General features: G+C 48.2%; 1 protein-coding gene across 1 annotated transcript in view; it reads left to right on the top strand.

Moving 5' to 3' along the window:
* MYH14 (myosin, heavy chain 14, non-muscle) overlaps positions 1-20378 on the top strand; it is a 92456-nt gene that overhangs the window by 40491 nt on the left and 31587 nt on the right. Inside the window, exons 13-22 of the mRNA XM_006868386.1 lie at positions 550-723; positions 2080-2194; positions 6501-6599; positions 10095-10282; positions 11784-11905; positions 15145-15214; positions 15327-15487; positions 16550-16658; positions 19560-19691; positions 20094-20300. Coding sequence (XP_006868448.1) covers positions 550-723; positions 2080-2194; positions 6501-6599; positions 10095-10282; positions 11784-11905; positions 15145-15214; positions 15327-15487; positions 16550-16658; positions 19560-19691; positions 20094-20300 — 1377 coding nt within the window. The remainder of the gene's footprint in view (positions 1-549; positions 724-2079; positions 2195-6500; positions 6600-10094; positions 10283-11783; positions 11906-15144; positions 15215-15326; positions 15488-16549; positions 16659-19559; positions 19692-20093; positions 20301-20378) is intronic.

Below are 20378 nucleotides of genomic sequence, written 5' to 3'. Positions count from 1 at the left end.
CCTCAGGGTCAGCAGTTCGAAACTACCAGCTGTTCTGTGGGAGAAAGATGAGGCTTTCTGCTCCCGTAAAGATTTACAGCCTTGGAAACCCTGTACAGGATCACTATGAGTCGGAACAGACTCCACAGCACATCACAACAACAACAAAGCATTATTTCTAGGAACTTAACCTTCTCAGTAAAAGAGCCTTGATAGTGCATTGGTTAAGCGCTACTAACTGATAGGTTGATGGTTCAAAACCAACCAAAGGCTACCTGGAAGAAAGACCTGGCATCCTTTCCCTGGATGCTGCTGTTTAGTTGGTTCTGGCTCACAGCGGCCCTGTATAGGGTTTCCAAGGTAAACTTGTGGTTAGCAGTCCGGTGCTTATCCTACAGAGCCACACCAGGACTCCAGACGAAGACTACAGCCTAGAAAACCCCATGGGGCAGCTGTATGCACTCACGTGGGATGGATAAAAGTCAGAATGAACTAATAGTGGCTGCAACCGCCACCTAAACGTCTCATATTACGGAATCTGGCTTATATTCCCTTCTTGTCAATGGTCAGGCCAACCCCCCTGGTCTCCTGGCTCTGCTGGACGAGGAGTGCTGGTTCCCAAAGGCCACCGACAAGTCTTTTGTGGAGAAGGTGGTGCAGGAGCAAGGGAGCCACCCCAAGTTCCAGCGGCCACGGCAACTGCGAGACCATGCAGACTTCAGTGTCCTGCACTACGCTGGCAAGGTAGGAGACTGGGGTCATACTTGGAGCATGTGGGTGGCTGTGGGGAGGGTGCAGAAGTAAATCAAGGCAATGTGGACTCCACTGTGTGCAGACATTGACAATGCAGGACCGGGAGATCTTAATGAGGATTCAGGACTCTGATGAGCTCAAAACACTTTCCTCATAGAAGGGTTATTTGCAATGGGTTTTGAGGCATGGGTAGAAGTTCACCAGTAGACAATGCATGTATTTTATTCATTCATTTGATTATCATGCACAAAGGGCTCCTGTGTGTCCAGCCTTGCTCTGAACAAATCTGGCATGCATGTCAAATGTGGTTTCTTCTCTGACAAACTTCCTTATCTGGGAGGGAGACACATATAGTAAGGGTGACTGGGGCTTTCGCAGGTGCAGTAAAAGGCAGTGTCAGAGCCCAGGGTTTCACAGAGAAGACTAAACTCCCCGTGAATCACAAACTTTCTGTAAAGGGCCCAAATCCAAACCCATCGAGTCAATTCCGACTCTAGGACAGAGTAGAACTGGTTCTTTAGACGAAATCATCATCTTTCTCCCTCAGACAGGCTGGCTGCTTTCACGCTTAACCCACCGTGCCACCAGGGCTCCTTTGTAAACCATCAGGTAGTGCATATTTTGACTCTGTGAACCATAGGTCCTATGCCTCAGCTATTCCAATCTGCCATTTTAGCACAAAAACAACTGCAAATACCACATAAATTCACTGGCTAGGCAGCATTGCAGTAAAACTTCAGTTAGAGAGGTAGCAAGCTGGACTTGAGCCTCAGGGCATAGTTTCCAATCTTGGTATAAATGAAGTGTTAACAGGAGTTAGCAGAAGATGGATAAAGAGTGGGAAAGGCGTTCCAGATGGTGGGAACAGCCTATGCAAAGGCTAGGAGGCAGGAGATCCCATACATTCTGTGTCTAGCTGTCATCTCATTTCCCATGTGCCCCACTGTGCTGGATGATAAGTCAGACCCTCAGGGGATCCCTTGTCTGGTTAGGAAGCTTATATTGAGAATTATGAGGGTGAAGATTGAATATATAGAAACAGCTGGAATAAAAACCCTGAGGTGTGAGATTGAACTTGCATGTTTAAGGGACAGTAAGGAGGCTAGTATGAATGGACCAGAATGAATAAGGAGGAAAGTGGAAGTGGACTAGGTCAAGTAGCTGAACTAGGCCAGACAAGGGTAAAAAAAGAAAGCAGAAACCTCTACCATACTGGTAGAGGGTGCACTTCAAAACTTGGAAACAAGGTGGTGCCAATGTGCTCTGCCCTTGGTGTGCATCTTGGGGATTGAGGAGAGCTAGGAGCCTGAACAAGCTAACCATCCTTCTCTTCCTGACTTCATTCAGGTCGATTACAAGGCCAATGAGTGGCTGATGAAAAACATGGATCCTCTGAATGACAACGTAGCAGCCCTGCTTCACCAAAGCACAGACCGACTGACAGCAGAGATCTGGAAAGATGGTGAGGACTAACTACCCTGGACCCTGTCCTTGGAGTTCTGCATGCTCCTTCTTCCAGCCCACAATGTTGAGCGCCTTTTTTCAGAGGCTGAGTTCTGAACTGCGTTTTCTGCTCAGACCCAAAGCTGATGGAGGTGGGCCAGTCACTCGTAAATAGTGTCTCAGATTAGTTGACTATATACATACATATCTCTGTATTCTCAAGCCAGCATCCTATTCAGTGAAACCCTGTACAGGGCCGCTGTGAGTCAGACCCAACTCAACAGCACTTAACAACAACAGCATCCTATTCAGAAACAATACAAAGATGCCCACTGTCAGCACTGCTGTTAAAACACTGTTTTGGTGATACTAGCCTATGCAATTAGGTAGGAAAAAGAAATAGGTGTTTGAATATTGTAAAAGAAGAGGGAAACTTTTCATTAATTTGTAGATGGCTTATGTTACCTAAAGAAGTTAAGAGGTCCAGTAGCTAAACCATTAATAACAAGAATTTGGAAAGGTGTTTAGTCAGCTTTTATATTTTGCTGTATTTGCTCACCTAGAAAGTGCCCTTTGAGTCCCCAGATCTCAAAGACCATTTAGAACTAATGCAATTTGAGTCCCTTGACTTGAGGATTCCCAAACTGTCATTTTCATGTGATGTAAATCACAGAGCACAGAATTCATCAGAAAATGTTAGAGAAATGGAAACAAAGCCTTTAGAAGAGTATAAACCTAGATGAGGATGCTTTAATAGACAGTAGCATCCCATTTTGATATTTTTGCTTAATAAAGGTTTCTATGATTTTGTAGTAATACTTTTGACTTGCCCTCATACTTCTTGGAGGCATGAGCAAGAAGGCCAGTTGTCTTTGTGATTGAATCCCAAGCCTCATCTACTCCCCCTCTCCCTGCTTACAGGAAGTTTGAGGAATGGCTTTATTAAGCTAATAGAAGCTGCACCTTGGTTTGTCCTGTTTCCAGGTTCCTGGGATATGTATCAGTTTGCCTTAATCTGTTATTAATGCGAGTGGCATAGTTGTAGAATTACTCACCAATGAAATTAGACAAGAGAATGAAATAAGCAAGTTGAGTGGTTCCCAAAATGAGCTCACAGCAAAAGATTATGGGGCTCCCTTGATTTAGTGAGCTGATTTTCAAAAGAGAAATTTTATGTGTATGTCTCATATGATTTTGTTTTATTTCATAATTAATATTTTATTGTGTGTTTGGGGAAAGTTTGCACAGCAGATTAGGTTCCCATTCAACAATTTCTACACAAGTTGTTCAGTGACCTGGGTTACAGTTTTCACACTGCGTGAACAGTTTCATGATTTCCATTCTAGTGGTTTCATTTCCATTCATCTCGTTTCCCTGATCCCTTACCTTCTCATATTGATTTTTAAAGTCATTGTTGGCCATTTGGTTTCACATAGGTGATTTTTTTAAAAAGGAGAACAGTATAGGGAGTCTGCAACTTATAACATATTCAAGTTACAATGAACCACATACCTTACTGTTTTGTTGTTTAGTTTCTGTTGTTGTTGTTAACATCTTAAAGTGTTCTACAGCATATCGTTTGCCAGTGTTAATATGTAATGTTTCCAACCACCAAAGACAAGTAAAGATCAGATTTATAAAGATACTAGTAATAAAAGGCAATAATAATGAAAACCAAAAAGAAAGAGAGAGATTTGACTTACGTCAGAATAGACTGACAGCAATGTTTTTGGAACAGAGCTTTGTCATAAGACAGGGACTCCCTGGACTGTCTAATATCATTTTCACAAGAGGGATTGAAATTTAGTGTTTGTTGTTTAGTAACAGAGTTTGCATCCACCATCAACGCTCAGGGAAGCAGCAGTCAAGAAATTAAATGACATAGTGCATTAGGCAGATCTGCTGCAAAAGACCTTTTGAAAGTGTTCCAGAGTAAAGATGTCAGTTTGAGGACTAAGGTGCACCTGACCCAGTTTTATAAGCATATGAGGCAACTGTTTTCAGTTGCCTCATATGCTTGCAAAAGTTGAGCAATGAATACGGAAGACTGGAAGAGTCATTGCATTTTTTTGGTTTTGTTTAGTTTTTTTGAGTTATTGCATTATTTATTTATTTATTTATTAGTGTTTCATTGTGAATTATATGATAGTTTACATGGGAGAACATTAGTTTTACATTCATTCTATCGTATATCGTATCATTGCCATGGTTAAAATCCTCTCCAAGCATCATCAACCAATCAAAGGGTATACCCTGCAAGCCTGTCCCCTATACTACCCTCCACCCCCGATCATCAGCACACAGCCCCTCTCCCTCTCTGGATCTAAAGTCCCCAGCTGCACCATCGCTCCATGTCATCATCTCTGCCTCCATCTCGGGCATCACTGCTTCTCTGGGTAGGGTCCCACTCTCAGCTCTTTTCCGTTGATGGTCCTAGGGACCTGAGTCATTGCATTTTAATTATGGTGTTGGCAAAGAACATTCAAAGTGTCATGAACTGTTGGATAAACAAGCAGATCTGTCTCGGAAGAAGTACAGCCAGAATTCTCCTTAGAAGCGAGGCCGAAGAGACTTTATCTCTTCTTGTTCTTTGGGCATGTTGTCAGGAAGGACCAGTCCCTGCGGAAGAAGATTATACTTAGTAATACAGTGGACGGTCAGTGAAAATGAGGAAGACTCCCAGTGAGATGGACTGACTTAGCAGCAGCAGTGGTCTCAAACTTAACAACTGTGAGGATGGGCCAGGTCCAGGCAGTGCCTGAAATCGCTGAGTCGAAACCAACTCAGCAATACCTTAGCAATAGCAACCAAAAAGTCAGAATCATCTCCTTCAAACGGACCATCACCCCTGCTTTTTAAATAATCTGTGCCTCGTTCTGGACCTACAGGATTATCCCCAATGACTGCTTGCGGACCCCATCCCATGTTGCTAGTTCTTAGAGGATTAGAAGAAGTTACAAAGCTCCTTCAGCCCAGGGCTCAGAACTAACACAGTGTCACTTCCCCCAGAATCCTCTTGGGCAAAGTAAATCCCAATGCCAGCCCCAGTTCAAGGAGGTGTGAGTCCCTGGCTAAACCTGGAAGCTGGGAGAGGTGGAGAGTTGGGCCATTTTTACATGAGTGTCTCCCACAGCTTCCCCAAGTCTGGGCTTGGAAGCCCAGGAGAGAAAACACAGAAAAGGCAAAAGCAGCGGGCTGGGTGAGAGCATCAAGTCTTGAGCTTCCTGGCAGCCAGGGCCAAAAGGGACACCTATTAAAAGATGTGGAGTCCTGGTGTGGTGCTGTAGGATAATGCCCTGGATTGCAAGGTCAGTTTGAACTGCAAGGTTGGTGGTTCAAATTCACCAGCCGCTTCGCAGAAACTCTATGAGTCAGAATCAACTTAACAGCACCTAACAACAACATTATAAGGAGTGTGGTGACACTGTAGGATAAGCACTGGACTGTGAACTACAAGGTAGGCGGTTTAAGCCCACCAGTAGGAGAAAGATGAGGCCTTCGGCTCCCACAAACATGTACAGCTTTGGAAACTCTGTATAGGGTCCCTTAGAGTCAGAACTGACTTGATGGCAATTAGCAACAATAATTATAAAGAGGGAAAAGGCACAGTGGTGGCTCAGTAGTTAAGCGCTCAGCTATTAACCAAAAGGTTGGTGGTACGAACCCAGCAGCCAGCCTGCACACGAAAGACGTGGCTGTCTGTTTCCATAAACCTTACAGCCTTGGAAACCCCACGGGGCAGTTCTACCCTGTCCTGTAGGGTTGGAATGGACCAACAGCAGACAGGTTTTTTGTTTGTTTGTTTTTAATATAAGAATACAGACCGAGGCTCTGGGAAGAGAGAGAGTTATTTTTTTCCCTATTGTGGCGCTGTAGGCTAAGCACTGGATTGCTAATCACAAAATCAGTGGTTCAAACCCACCAGCCACTCTTTGGAAACCCCATACAGGGTTGCTATGGGTTGAAAGTGACTTAACAGCACTTAACAACAACAACAAACACATCCTCACAAGGAACCTTGGTCCTCTCAGTCAACGTGATGCCAGGCAGTGGGTAGATTAGAAGGTGAACAGGACAAGGTCCTTGGCTTTAAAAGTTCTGACTGGAAATAGGGAGATGTGCACCACGTCTGTAGAAATTGTTCACAGGAACTAGAAAAAGCATTCTCAGGGCTTCCTCCTGCTCTGTCCTGTGCTGTCAAATAACATTCCTTTCTTCTTTTTTGTTTCCTGCCACTGTCTTCCTTTCCTCTCCTCTCATGCCGCCCCTCCACTCATCTCTCCCCATTCACCGCTCTTCTTCCCCCTCCCCTCTCCTGCCCCTAGAACACGGGGGCTTCCAGCAGTTCTCCTTCCTGGGTTCCTTCTCGCCATCGCCTTCCGGATCTGCAGAGAGGCACAGCTCTGCCGTTTCCTCATCAGGGGGTGGGTGTCTCTGTGCATCGAAGGGTGAGGCTCACTGGACAAGGAGGGTGGGTGGGCCTGCTGGATGGGGAAGCTGCTGTTGTACACATCTGCCCTCTCTCCCCGCTTCTCCTCTTCCTCAGCAGCTCCCAGGCTCTGTAACGGCAGGACAGTGTCAATAACAAAATGCCATGTGAGAATCGAGATAGCTGGGATCCCAGCAGCTAGTACGGTTACCAAGCTTTCTGTGGCACTGTGCTGTAGGATAAACACTGGACAGTTAATCTCCAAGTCAGCAGTTCAAACCCACTAGCTGCTCTCAGAAACCCTGTACCAGCATTGCTATGAGTCAGAACCGACTTGACGGCACGTGGTAACATTCACTGTGGAGGAGCCCTGGTGGTGCAGTGGGTAAGCGCTTAGCTCTAACAGAAAGGTTGGCGTTTCAAACCCACCAGCCACTGCTTGGGAGAAAGAGCTGGTGATATGCTCTGTAAAGTGGCGCTCTGGGAGAGTTCTGCTCTGTCCCATGGGGCTGCCGTGAGCCAGAATCGACACGTCAACATTGAGTTTAGTTTTTGACCGGGTTTAACATAGGAGCCTTAGTGGTGCAGTGGTTAAGCACTCAGCTGCTGACCACACAGTTGGCGGTTCGAACCCACCAGCCACTCTGCAGGAGAGAGATGTGGCAGTCTGCTTCCGTAGAACTTTACAGTCTTGAAATTCCTTCTTAGGCTTTACTTTGTAGGGTCTGTGAGTTGTAAATGATTCAGCAGGAATGGGTTTTGGCTTGGATTTACTGGGTACAACCTGTTCATAGTTTTTGGCACTCAGACTCTTCAGAATGACCCACAGGGGGAGCTCTGAGTACTAGTGGGGATCTGTGAGAGCAGGAACTCGGCAGGTGGTTCGCACACGTTTTCCACCTTTGACCGAATGCAGTCTTACTGCTTTTCTGTCCGCTCTATGAGGGAAAGACATTTGAGTTTTTCTACTACCTTGCACAGGTTTTACTGAATTATCCCCATTATACATATGAAGATACTGAGGCACAGAGAGATTAAATAACTTGTCCAAGGTCACACAAGTAGAAGAACCCGGATTTGAACCCAGGACAGCAGGTCCCATAGTCCCAACTCTTACCTGTGTTATGAGAACGTGATAAATTATCATTATCATGTTGGTTGTTGTTGGTAAGTGCCATCGAGTCAATTCTGACCCGTAGCGACCCTGTATTACCAAGGAGCAGCTGGTGAGCTTGAATCACTGACCTTGCAGTTCAAATGGCTTTGCAGTCTGACGCATTAACCCACAGCGCCACACCAGGACTCCGATTATGTTGGTGGTCACTAGGAATGTGGGCAACATAAATTTTGACTGAACCTGGTGTGGTACTCTAGAATAAGCACTGGACCGCTGACCACAAGGTTGACCGGTTCAAACCCACCAGCCACTCCTTGGAAACCCTTTACAGGGTTGCTATGAGTCGGAACATCTTAACAACAACAACCATATACCAAGCCCTAGTGTGAATTATTTTGTGGACTCCTGATGACCGTCAGGTGGGCTGGGGATTACACAATATCAACCATACATTCCTGAAAAACCTGGCATGATCCAACACATGTGCAATTGGAGACCCAGGTATAAGGCAGGTGTATTCTCCAGCTGAAGTGATGTTACCAAGTGGCCCAAAAGAAACCATTATGACTCCCACACCTCCCTCAGCCTCCACCTCCCACCCCCGCTAAAAACAAAGTCACTGTGTTATCAAGTTGATTCCGGCACATAGTGACCTGTGTAGGTTCCTGAGGCTGTCAATCTTTCTCCTGCAGTGTGGCTGGTGGATTTGAACCACCAATGTCATGGTTAGCAGCAGTTCAGTGCTTATCTACAGTGCCATCAGTCACCTATAAATCAGGTTAGGATTCCCTGAAAGCATTAAGTAAGTGCTTGACTCCTAGACAAAAGGTTGGCAGTTCAAACCCACCCAGAGGTGCCCTGGAAGAAAAGCTTGGCCCTTTTCTTTTCAAAGGGCACAGCCTTGAAAACCCTGTGGGGCTGAGTTCTAACTCTGTCATCCTGAGTGAGACTCAACCCAGCAGCCATGCCCCAGGAGAAAGATGAGGCTCTCTGTTCCTGTAAAGGTTTACAGCCTCAGAAACCTTAAAGGGCATCTCTGTCCACAGCATTGGGTTTAGGAGTAGCTTTTTGTTTGCCCATGCCCTAGTGTGGCACTGTGGGTTAAATTGCTAGACTACAAGATCTGTTTGAACTGCAAGGTTAGCGGGTTCAAGCTCACCAGCCATTCCTTGGACATCCTGTACAGGGTCACTATATGAACAAGCTGACACTTAACAACAATTTCACATAAGGTTTTTTCTCATTTCCTCCTCTCTGTGGCTCAGTTTCTGCGTATGTAAAATGGGGGTGATTCTTAGAGAGTTGGAGAGGGGATTAAATAGGCTGATATATGTAAAGTACTGTGTGCTACATCTGGCTCAGAATTCCTGCTAGGTAAGTATTTGCTATTGTTGTCCTAATTCATTGGTAAGAAAAACAGAAATCATGTCTTTAAGGAGAAGACATAGATGATCAGAGAAACCAAACTGCCTAGGTTCCAAGCCTAGATCTTCAGTTTCTAAGCTGTGTGTCTTTGGGTACATCCCTTCACCTCTCTGAGCCTCAGTTCATGGGGAAAATTCCATTATCTCTTCATTTCACTGTTCTATGAACTCTTTGTAACCCCCTCCTATATCTTAGACTCCTATTCCTCAGTTACCCACCAACTCATTAGCCAACATTTCACATTTACAACATGGTAAAAAAAAAAAAATCTAGTATGTGATATTCTTGTATAGTAACTGCGTACCTCTGGCATTACCCAGCACCAAGCTGTGAAGTGAGAGTGAACCTGGCTCATGATTCTCACTGGTTTGGCAATTGTGTGATAATGTAATTTGGCAGTTACATAACATTATAGAATTTGGCAGTTATATAACAAAGGAGTCATTTTCCAGTTTGTGGTCTCGCACGACTGTCCCTCCCCATTTTTGCATAATGTTGATTTTCACATAATGACCTGGCCTTTGGAACCTAATCATGCTATATTGATTACATAAAGAGTGTGGGTGTACCAGGGGGCTTCAGAAAGTTTTGTGGATCACATTGTCTCTGATTTCCCTCGCCCGTATGATCTATGTATGTCTTTCCTTGTGTTTACTTTTGTTTAAGACTTAATAAAGAATCCTGGACTGTGAACCACAAGGTCAGCAGTTCAAACCCACCAGCTGCTCCTCAGAAACCCTACACAGGGTTGCTATGATTCAGAACCAACTCAACAGCACTAAACAACATTAAAAAAAAAAAAAAGTTTGCAGAAAAATTCCATTGTCTGTGTATTCCAGTTTTGTATGAAATTTTTGGAAGCTCTTCACAGAAATCTATCCCCACCACCCCATCAGACTAACCCCTGACACCTTTCTGTCTCTCTCTGCATCTGTTTGTACTCAACAGTGGAGGGCATTGTGGGGCTGGAGCAAGTAAGCAGCCTCGGGGATGGCCCACCGAGTGGCCGTCCCCGCCGGGGAATGTTCCGGACAGTGGGACAGCTCTACAAAGAATCCCTGAGCCGTCTCATGGCCACACTCAGCAATACCAACCCCAGCTTCGTCCGCTGCATCGTCCCCAACCACGAGAAGAGGGTGAGTGACCCACTGGGGGCGAGGCGGGTGGGTCTCTCTGGCAGTGAGGAAGGGCCTGGGGGCTGGACTTGGCTGGAGCTACTTCCGGTTCTGTGTCCCCTCATGTGACCATCTGAACAGGTCATTTCCCTCCCAGGCTCCTCTTCTGTGAAAGTTCCTTCATTCGTTTGACTTAACATATTTTTGTTCACACGTCACTTTCCCTCTGAGTCCTTTCCCTGAGGGTTGCTCTTTTCCTCCTGAAACAAAACCGTCTGAGATCCTAAGGACAAAGTTCAGAAGGGTTAGGGAAGAAGGAGGACTGGATGAGCGGGATGAAGGATGTTACACTGTGAGGATTTGCAATCAATGAGATGAAACAAAATGTCGGAATGGTTGAATGGGAAATTGACATCTGCTGTCAGCCTTCACCCAGTTCTTAACAAAAAGTTACAGCAAAACCACACAAAAGATACATCACTATTGATTGGATTCTGACTCATAAAGCTCCTGTAGAACAGAGTATAACTGCCCCCAAAAGGGTTCCCAAGGCTGTAAATCTTTACAGAAGTGCAGAGCAACTGTTGGATCAAACCACTGACCTTTAGGTTAGCAGCTGAGAGTTTTAACCACCTCGTCACCAGAGCTCCTTGGCTTTTTGCCTTGTGGTGGTCCTTTTGGGTACTGTCAAGCTGATTCTGACTCAGAGCCCCCCAGTGTGCCTTTTAGGGTTTTATCTGACATTTGTTAGTGACTTTGCACTGAACTGCTGACTTTATGGTTGGCAGGTCTAATGTATCCAGTGCAGCAGTGTCTGGCTATATCTGCTTCTATAAAGATCACAGCCAAGCAAACCCTACACTGCAGCCCACTTGATAACAGTGGTTGAGATTTTATTTTCTACCTTGTTTGAAGTCTGTGTTGTTGTTCTTGCTAAATGCCATGGAGTTGTTTCCAACTCACAGCGACCTGGTATAGGATTTCCGAGGAGCGGCTAGTGGATTTGAATCTTGCAGTTGAAACCAACATTGCAATCAAGTGCTTATCCTATAGCACCACAGATGGTGTGATTTACATGCTCGACTGCTAACCCAAAAGCTGAAGGTGTGAGTGTACCCAGAAGTCCCTCCGAAGAAAGGACTGGCAGTCTACTTTAGAAAACACAGCGCTTAGAGACCCTTGGAGCAGAGTTCTACTCTGACATTCACGGGGTCACCATAAGTCAGACAGACAATGACAATTGGTTTCTTTACTTCATTTATGATCAATTCCCCACCCCGACTCCCAACTCTACCCCACCCCACTCCGATTCTAATTTTCTGCCTGGCATGTTCACGATGTTCTCCCCAGTACCTGGAAGTGTGCCTGGTACATAGTAGGTGCTCAGAAAATGGCAGGTGGAGTTGTAGATAATCACCTGGCTGCAGGCATGTTGTAAACTGTATAGACGACCATCCCAGTGGCTCCCCCTGAAGGTTGTGGCTGCCACTGACTCTGCATGTCCCTGCTTCCCTCTCTACAGGCTGGAAAACTCGAGCCCCGGCTGGTACTGGACCAACTCCGTTGTAATGGTGTCCTGGAAGGCATTCGAATCTGCCGGCAGGGTTTCCCCAACCGCATCCTGTTCCAGGAGTTCCGGCAGCGGTGAGCAGTCCCGGGGCCTCGATGGATAGGGTGGGGTGGGCCTGGGTTTAGAAACTACCACAGACACCGTGTTCAAATCCCACGTCCGCTCTGGGAGGCTTGGAGCAAGCCACTGCCACACCATTGAGCTGCGGTTCCCCATTGAGCTCTGTCATGGACAGTTCCTAGGGCTCCTGTGACCAAGCACACAGACTAAGTGGCTTACAGTGACAGAAACTCATTGTCACTTCTGGGTGCTGTCGCTGGATGCCATCGAGTGGGTTCCGACTTACAGTGATCCCCGTATGACGGGATCGAACCGTCCACTAGGGTTTTCTAGGCTGTAATCTTTACAGATACTTGCAGTGTTGATTGTTGAAAGTACCAGGGACTGCCCAAATAAACAAGCACATCATGATGGAAGAAGTGCAGCCAGAATGCCTCTTAGAAGCTGGGATGGTGAGAGTTCATCTCTCGTACTTTGGACATGTTATCAGGAGGGACTGGTCCCTGGAGAAGGGCATCGCACCTGGTAAAGTGGAGGGTCAACAAAAAAGATGAAAAGCCCCAAAGAGAGAGATTGACACGTGGCAGCTACAGTGGGCTCGGACATAACAACACTTGTGAGGATGATGCAGGACCGGGCAGGGTTTCCTTCTGTTGTGCATAAGATCTCGGTCTCAGTCAGAACTAACTCAGCAGCACTCAGCAATAGCTTCAGTCTTTACAGGAGCAGATTGCCAGCTCTTTCTTCTGCAGACTCTATGGATGGGTTCAGAGGCTACAAGTCCAAAGTCAATAGCTTCGTCTTTCCTCGCCTCTCACTAAGTGCTGTTGAGTCAATTCCAACCCATAGCGACCCTGCATAGGGTTTCCAAGGAGCAGCTGGTGAGCGTGAAGCACCAACCTTGTAGTTCAAACGACTTTGCAGTCTGAACTTTGCATTAGCTCACAGCACCACACCAGGACTCCCAGCTCGTGGTAACCTTGGGTCTTCCTGGTTTGCAGCTGTAGGATGGCTCCCGGGTCATGTGACTGCCTTCCCTGTCTGTCTCGTCTCTTTCATAATGATGCCACTCATGTTCGATTAGAACCCACGCTACTCCAGTAAGGAGCCCTGTTGGCACAATGGTTAAGCTCTCAGTTGCAAACCAAAAAGTCGGCTGTTCAAACCACTCCCCCGACCCCTAGTGGTTCCTTGAAAGAAAAACTTGGAGATCTACTCCCCTAAGGATTACAGCCTAGGAAGTCTGGGGGTGTGGGGGAGCAGTTATATGCTATCCTTAGGGTCCTATGAGTCAGAATCGACTCAGTGACCACAGGTTTAGTTTAACAGGTTTTACCCTGTTAGGATAGGCACTGGACTACTAACCCCAATATTGGTGCTTCAGACTCACCAGCTGCTCCTCAGAAACCCTAATCAGGGTCACTATGAGTCGGTACTAACTCCACGGCACTTTACAACAATAAGAAATCGTCTCTGGAGAAGGACATGATGCTTGGTAAAGTGGAAGGTTAACAAAAAAGGAGGAAGACCCTCAACAAGATGGATGGACTTAGTGGCCGTGGCAGTGGGCTCACACAGCAGTGATCGTGAGGATGGGGCAGTACCTGACAGTCTTCTGTTGGTTGTGTGTAGAGTTGCTGTGAGTGGGAACTGACTCCATGGCACCTAATAACAACAATTATCTAAGGTCCCTGGGTGACATAAACATTTGCATTCACCCCGCGCCCCTTAGAAGAAAGATCTGATAATCTGTTCCCATAAAGGCTGCAGCCTGGGAAGCCCTGTGGGGGTCCTTCTGCTCTGACACGTGGGGTCACTGTGAATCAGCGTAGATTAGATGATACACAGCGACAGCTACTCCAGTTGACCTGACTGATTGCATTTTCAAAGACCCTATTTCCTACTACAGTTACTTTCATAGATACAGGGGTTAAGGTTTCATCATGTCTTTCTGGGGGAGGTGGTGGTGGTGGTTGTTACATGTCATTGAATCTGTTCCAACTCACAATGATAGAAAAATGGAAAAAATGCTGTGCTCTGCAAACCACAACCTGTTGTTAAGTACCTTTGAGTCGGTTCACACTCATAGTGACACAGTAGAGGGTTTCCAAGGAGTTGCTGGTGGATTTGAACCACTGACCTTGCGGTTAGCAGTCCAGTGTTTATCCTACAGCGCCACACCAGGGGAGGAGCGAAACACAATTCAAACTCTAGCCTGTGGAAAGAGCAGTGCCCCACTCTAAAAGAATGGGCACAGAGCCCTAAAGACAGCCCCTCAGACCTTTGCTGTTTTCTGAAGTTTTCATTTCCAAACCATGCTGGTGGGGGTTGCAAAATCATTTCAGTATGCTTCCGTATATTAGAAGAGAACAGAAGCTATCTCTGGGTGTTGCAAACCGTTCATGCACCCACTGCTGATCAAAAGGTCAGTGGGTCATATCTGCTCAGAGGTGCCTTGAAAGAAATGCCTGGCAGTCTCCTTAGGGACAACCAGCTGTGAAACCCCCACAAAGCACAGTTTTACTGGGATACACATGGAATCAGTCGCCAGGAGCCGCGCTGGGGTTTCGGTTTTATCGTCATCTTGGTCAGTGTTATAACAAGCAGTATGTAGCAGCTGTGTGTCCCTTGGCAGTATGAGCTTTGGTGTCGATTGTGAAGTACCATCGAGTCGATTCCAACTCGTAGGGCTTCTGTATAGGGCTTCCAAGGAGCAGCTGATGGGTTTGAACCGTCAGCCTTGTGCACTGCACCAAGAGTCCAGTATGGGCCATGGATGTAATGAAACTTTTCCAGTTGCCATGTTTTTAGAAAGTTTAAAAACAAAAAGATGCAGGCAAAATAAGTTTTGGCAAGATAGCACATTTCATGTGATGCTCAGCGGTTATATTTAATGCTCTTAGCTTGGTATGGATAGGAGCCCTCGTGACACAATGGTTAAGTACTCTGCTGCCAACTGGAAGGTCGGTAGTTCGAATCCATCAGTTGCTCTGTGGGGAAAGATGGGGCAGTCTGCTTCCATCAAGATTTACAGGATCAGAAACCCTCTGGGGGCAGTTCTCCTCTGCCCTGTAGGGTCCCCGTGAGTCACAGCCAATTGGATGGCAGGGGGCTTATAATGGGTAGCTTGGTGTGGGGGCACTCAGCACACGGGCTGACGTTACCGCTGGGAATCACTGCTATTTGTTACTGAGCTGTGGCAGGTGTTCCGCGGTTGTTGTAACTCTCCATTCCCCCCTCTCCACCTGCCCAGGTATGAGATCCTGACGCCCAACGCCATCCCCAAGGGTTTCATGGATGGGAAGCAGGCCTGTGAGAAGATGGTGAGTGTGAGGCAGAGCCTGGGGTGGGTGTCAGCTGGCCAGGGACCCAGGGGACAGAGGACGAGTGCCGAGCCCTCCCTCCATTGCCCCTCCTTTCTCTTCACACCCACAGATCCAGGCCCTGGAGCTGGACCCCAACCTCTACCGAGTGGGGCAAAGCAAGATCTTCTTCCGGGCCGGGGTCCTGGCCCAGTTGGAGGAGGAACGGGATCTGAAGGTCACGGACATCATTGTGTCCTTCCAGGCAGCTGCCCGGGGCTACCTGGCCCGCAGGTGGGCTTGGATTCTCTCCTAGAATCTTGGTGGCAGTTGGCCCTAGAAGCTGGAGCAGGGAGGGACCGACCAGATGGCCCCAGGTGCCAGGGCCTCTGAAGTGGTGGCAGGGCTGAAAAACTGAGTTGACAGCCACTGCTGCCCAGGCTTCTTGGTTCTAAGCGTCCCCTTGGGCGAGACCTGCTAGTAGGCCGCGCTAGGGACACAGAAAGGACTAGACATGGCCATAGGGGTGCCAACCATCCTGGTTTACTGGGACTGAACGGTTTCCCAGGATATGGACTTTCAAGGCTAAAATGAGCCAACCAGGATGAGTGTAGACCCCTCTACCTGGCTAACCCTTCAAGGAGTTCCCAGTGAGGAAGGGGAGGCGTTTTGGGAATGAATGGTCATAATCAAGGGTGATACGTGCCTGATTGGGGGTCACAGAAATACTGTCAGGAGACCAGGACCCCCTGGGTCCTGCTGGACGAAGGGGAAACGGGAAAGGTGTACCAGGCAGGAGAGAGGGAGAGGATGTGAGAGCCCGGGGTGTTTCAGGAATGCAGACAAGGTGTGGTAGCATCTCCTTCCCCTCTTTGGACTCGGTTCAGAGGGAAGATGAGAGAAAAAACAGTGGCAGGAAAGGATGCCCCGATGCCAACCTGAGGGGCTGGGGCTCTGCCAGGGCATCCTGGGAGCCATAGGAGAGCTTTGAGCAGAGGAAGGATGGGGTCCACGCTGGGTGTAAAAGACCCCTTTGATAGGATGTAGGGAGGGCTAGAGGGGAGAGATGGGAGGCTGGAGGGGAAGCTGGATGAGGGTCCAGGTGGGGGAGAATGAGGTCTGAGCAGGGCTGGGTCGTGGGGATGGGAAGGAGGGGACGACGGGCCAGGGAGAGTTAAGGGTAGGAAAGACCGGGCCAACCACCTACAAGCCGTGCACCCTAAGAGCTCCCAATACCACAGTGGTGTCTGCCCAGAGTAGGCATTTCATAGTGAGTGGCTCGATGAAGAGTGCTCACGAGACACTGGACATGGAGGACCCAAGTGTCCACTCTCCCACTGCCCGTCTCTCCCGCAGAGCTTTCCAGAAGCGGCAGCAGCAGCAGAGCGCCTTGAGGGTGATGCAGCGGAACTGCGCAGCCTACCTGAAGCTGAGACACTGGCAGTGGTGGCGGCTGTTCACCAAGGTGGGGGCACAGGGGCAGCAAGTGGGCAGGGCCTAGGAAGCCAGACCTGCTTGGGAAAGTGACTTCCTCTGCTGGGCAACCGGTTTTCTTCCCAAACTTGGTTAGCCAGAATCGTTTTCGTAGTAAGTAACAAAAAAAGACTAGAATCGGAGCAACATAGAATTACCATGGTACAGGACAGGTTCAGGTATAGTTGGATCCAGGGCTCCATTTTCTGAATCTGTGAAATACGGCTAGTCACCCCAAACTTGGTGTCTTCATTCTCTAGTGCTGTTATACCACGAGTGGGTGGCTTTGATTAACAGAATTGTTTTTCTCTCACAGTTTAGGAGGCTGGAAGTTCAAATTCAGAGTTCCGACTCTAGGGGAAGGCTTTCTCTCTTTATCGGCTCTGAGGAAAGGCCCTTGTCTTCTTTCAGCATCTGTAGGCCAAGCATTCCTTGGAGATCTCCATGTGTCTTGGCATCAATCTTCCCCTGGATCTAGGGGCTTCCCAGCACAGGGACCCCGGGTCCAAAGGACACGCTGCACTCCTCGGTCTTCTACTTGGTCCCTCTGAGTTCTCTTGCTTATTTTATCTCTTTTTCAGAAGAGATTGACTCCAGATACAACCTAATCTTGTACATTGCATGCAGCCTCATCAGTATCACAGACATGAGGATTCACAATACATGGGATAATTATATCAGACCAGGGCTGAGCACATTAGAACCCATCAGGGGGTGATAACCTCTCATCATGCCTCTTAACTGGCAAATCACTGAGAATCCAGGTCCAACCAAATTGGCACCCAACCTTTAACTATTACACTTGGTTAGCCAGAATCCTTCAGGTAGCAAATGACAGAAAACCTAAATCGGAGTAGCGTGGCTAAAAGATACAGGACAGCTTCAGGTCCAGCAAGATCCAGGATGAGTCCAGGTTCAGTGACTTTCTAGAGGGATTCGCAGAACTCAGAAAAGTTGATTTGTTACAGAAAATGATGCATTTTTAGATCAGCAAAGGTCAAAGGTGCACAGTGATACTCCCCGAGAGAACAGACTCAAGCTTCTGGTTGTGGAGACACATGGAGTATTGCCAACCAGGGAAGCTCACTCAACCCTTGTTGTCCAGAGCAAATATTGCAGGTCAGTTACATAGGATGGAGGACCCTGCATGACTGATCTTAGCATCTCACTCTGTAGCCCCCAGACATCAGATAGAATTCCCTGTGGCCCAGGACAACCCCCATAAATTACATTGTCGGGGTAGACAATCTAGCACAACACCAAAACAAAAAACAATTGCTGTCAGGTCGATTCTGACTCATGGGTATCAGAGTAGAGCTGTGCTCCAAAGGGCTTTCAGTGGCTGAGGATTTTTTAGAAATAGATCTCCAGGACTTTCTTCCAAGGTACCTCTGGGTAACCTTTCAGTTAGCAGTAGGTCCAATACCCCAGGTCAACAAAGAACACTCATCAGTCAGATTATTCCAAGAGTTTCCAGGTTAGCTCCTAGGAGCTGGACAAGGACCTGTCCTTTCTTTGGAATGTGTAACACTTAAGCTTTTGCTGCACAAAGGTCCCCATGGTGGTATCAGCAGTCAGACCTTCTGCATCGTCCGTGTGGCTTTCCTCCATGATGCTCACTGGCAGACCCTTTCCAGACGGGCCCCGAGCAGATCGAGACTTGTTTCCACTGCCCCCTCAGCCAGCTTGGCCTCATTGACATCCAGTGTATTCCGATACATAGTGTTCCTACAGGACAGGGTAGGATTGCCCCATATGGTTCCCAAAATTATAAATCTGTATGGAAACGGGCTGCCTCATCTTTCTCCCACAGAGCGGCTGGTGGGCTTGAACCACCAACCTTGTGGTTGGCAGCTGGGCACGTTACCTGCTACACTACCAGGGTTCCTTTTTGGCCAGCTTGGTCCTCCCTTATCTCAGAATACCATCCGGAGGCCCAAGTCTCACTCTCATTGGTCCAGCTATTGTCATGTGACCATCTCTGACGTCAGCTGAATCAGGTTGAACCACATGCTCACCCTCAGCAGAGGGGAGGAGTAAGGTCTCCAGGCCCCTCTGTGAGCTGGGGGTAGAGAAGGAAGATGTTCTTCCAGTGGGAAATTGGAGAGAGGGGAGAAGGGAAAAAGTGGTAGAGGTCAAAATTCAACTTTTCCGTGTAATTGCCAAATCAGTTCTCTAGTTGTTAGTTCAATTACGCTGCTGTAACAGAAATACCAAACGTGGGTGGCTTTAACAAGCTGAAATGTATTATCTCACAGTTGATGAGGCTAAAGTCCAAACTCAGGGCGTTAGTTCTGGGGGAAGGATTTCTCTCTCTGTGGGCTCTGGAGGCAGGTCCTTGTCCTTTCGTCTTTGGTTCCTTGGCTTCTTGATGACCTTGATGAGGCTTAGCATCTGTCTCCTACCATCATCTCTGTTTCCTGGTTGCTTGTTGAATCTCTTTATAGCTCAAAAGTGATCTATTGAAGATGTACTCAATGCTAAAACTGTCTCATTAGCATAGCAAAGAAAATTAATTTTTGAATGGGGTTTATAACCACAGGTATGGGGCTAAGGATTTGCAACCCATATTTTGGGGGGGGCACAATTCAATCCATAAAATTTGTGTATTACCCAAACCTGAACCCCACAATGTAAAATGCATCTTTCACTACAGACCTTGATCTAAGAATAGCAGTGATCACATGTCCCCATATGTGGGGTCTGCGGTCGCCCCCTTGGTACAGATGAGGACAGTAATGTACTTGTCCACAGGTGGAGAAACTGGGATTTGAACCCAGATATTCAGGCCCCTTACTGTTGATGTGATCCTCAACCCAGGCCCTGCGGCCCCAACCTTGGGAAATGGAGGTTGGCAGGAGTGCCCCCACCATTCATGACTCCCTTCCCCCAGGTGAAACCACTGCTGCAGGTGACGAGGCAGGATGAGGTGCTGCAGGCTCAGGTCCAGGAGCTGCAGAAAGTGCAAGAGATGCAGCAGCAGAGTGCCCGCCAGGTGGGCGAGCTCCAGGACCGCCTGGTGCAGGTGAGAGGCTGGGGCCTGGGCAGGGCGGGGCCAAGAGGTTGAGGGTGGGGCCTGACTGGAGCCAGCATAAGGGGCGGGGCCAGGAGTCTGGGGGCGTGACCTGGGTGGAACCAGTGTGGGGCGTGGTCATGAGCCTGAGGCGTGGTCATGAGCCTGGTGCTTGGTCTTAAAGCAGTGGGTAGGGTCATTGTGTTGTGGGTGCGATCTGGGTGGGGGGCTAAAAGTTGAGCCTTCACGTGCCAGGGATTGGGGGAAGGAAGAGAGGGGGCACGGAGCCCAGGTGTACTGAAGCTGGACTGGGGCGTGGCCATAGCTGTATCCCCTACCTCCCACCTCGCTGGTGTTAAGGGACAGGAGAGACCAGTTAAGGGCACTTCCGTCTGACCCCGACTCTGTCCCTAGTTGGAGGAGGAGCGGACCCGGCTGTCGGAGCAGCTTCGGGCAGAGGCTGAGTTGTGCGCTGAGGCGGAGGAGACGCGCGGGCGGCTGGCAGCACGCAAACAGGAGCTGGAGGTAGTGGTGTCAGAGCTGGAGGCCCGAGTGGGCGAGGAGGAAGAGTGCAGCCGCCAGCTGCAGACGGAGAAGAGGAGGCTGCAACAGCACATACAGGTCTGCGGAGCTCCCCCAGCCCCTGCCCCTCCACCCACCTCCTCACCAACTTCCACTTCGACACACCTGCTCCCATTT

This window comes from Chrysochloris asiatica, unplaced genomic scaffold, assembly GCF_000296735.1.
Source record: "Chrysochloris asiatica unplaced genomic scaffold, ChrAsi1.0 scaffold00116, whole genome shotgun sequence".
NCBI classification, from domain to species: domain Eukaryota; kingdom Metazoa; phylum Chordata; class Mammalia; order Afrosoricida; family Chrysochloridae; genus Chrysochloris; species Chrysochloris asiatica.
This window is presented reverse-complemented; position numbering and strand designations above follow the sequence as displayed.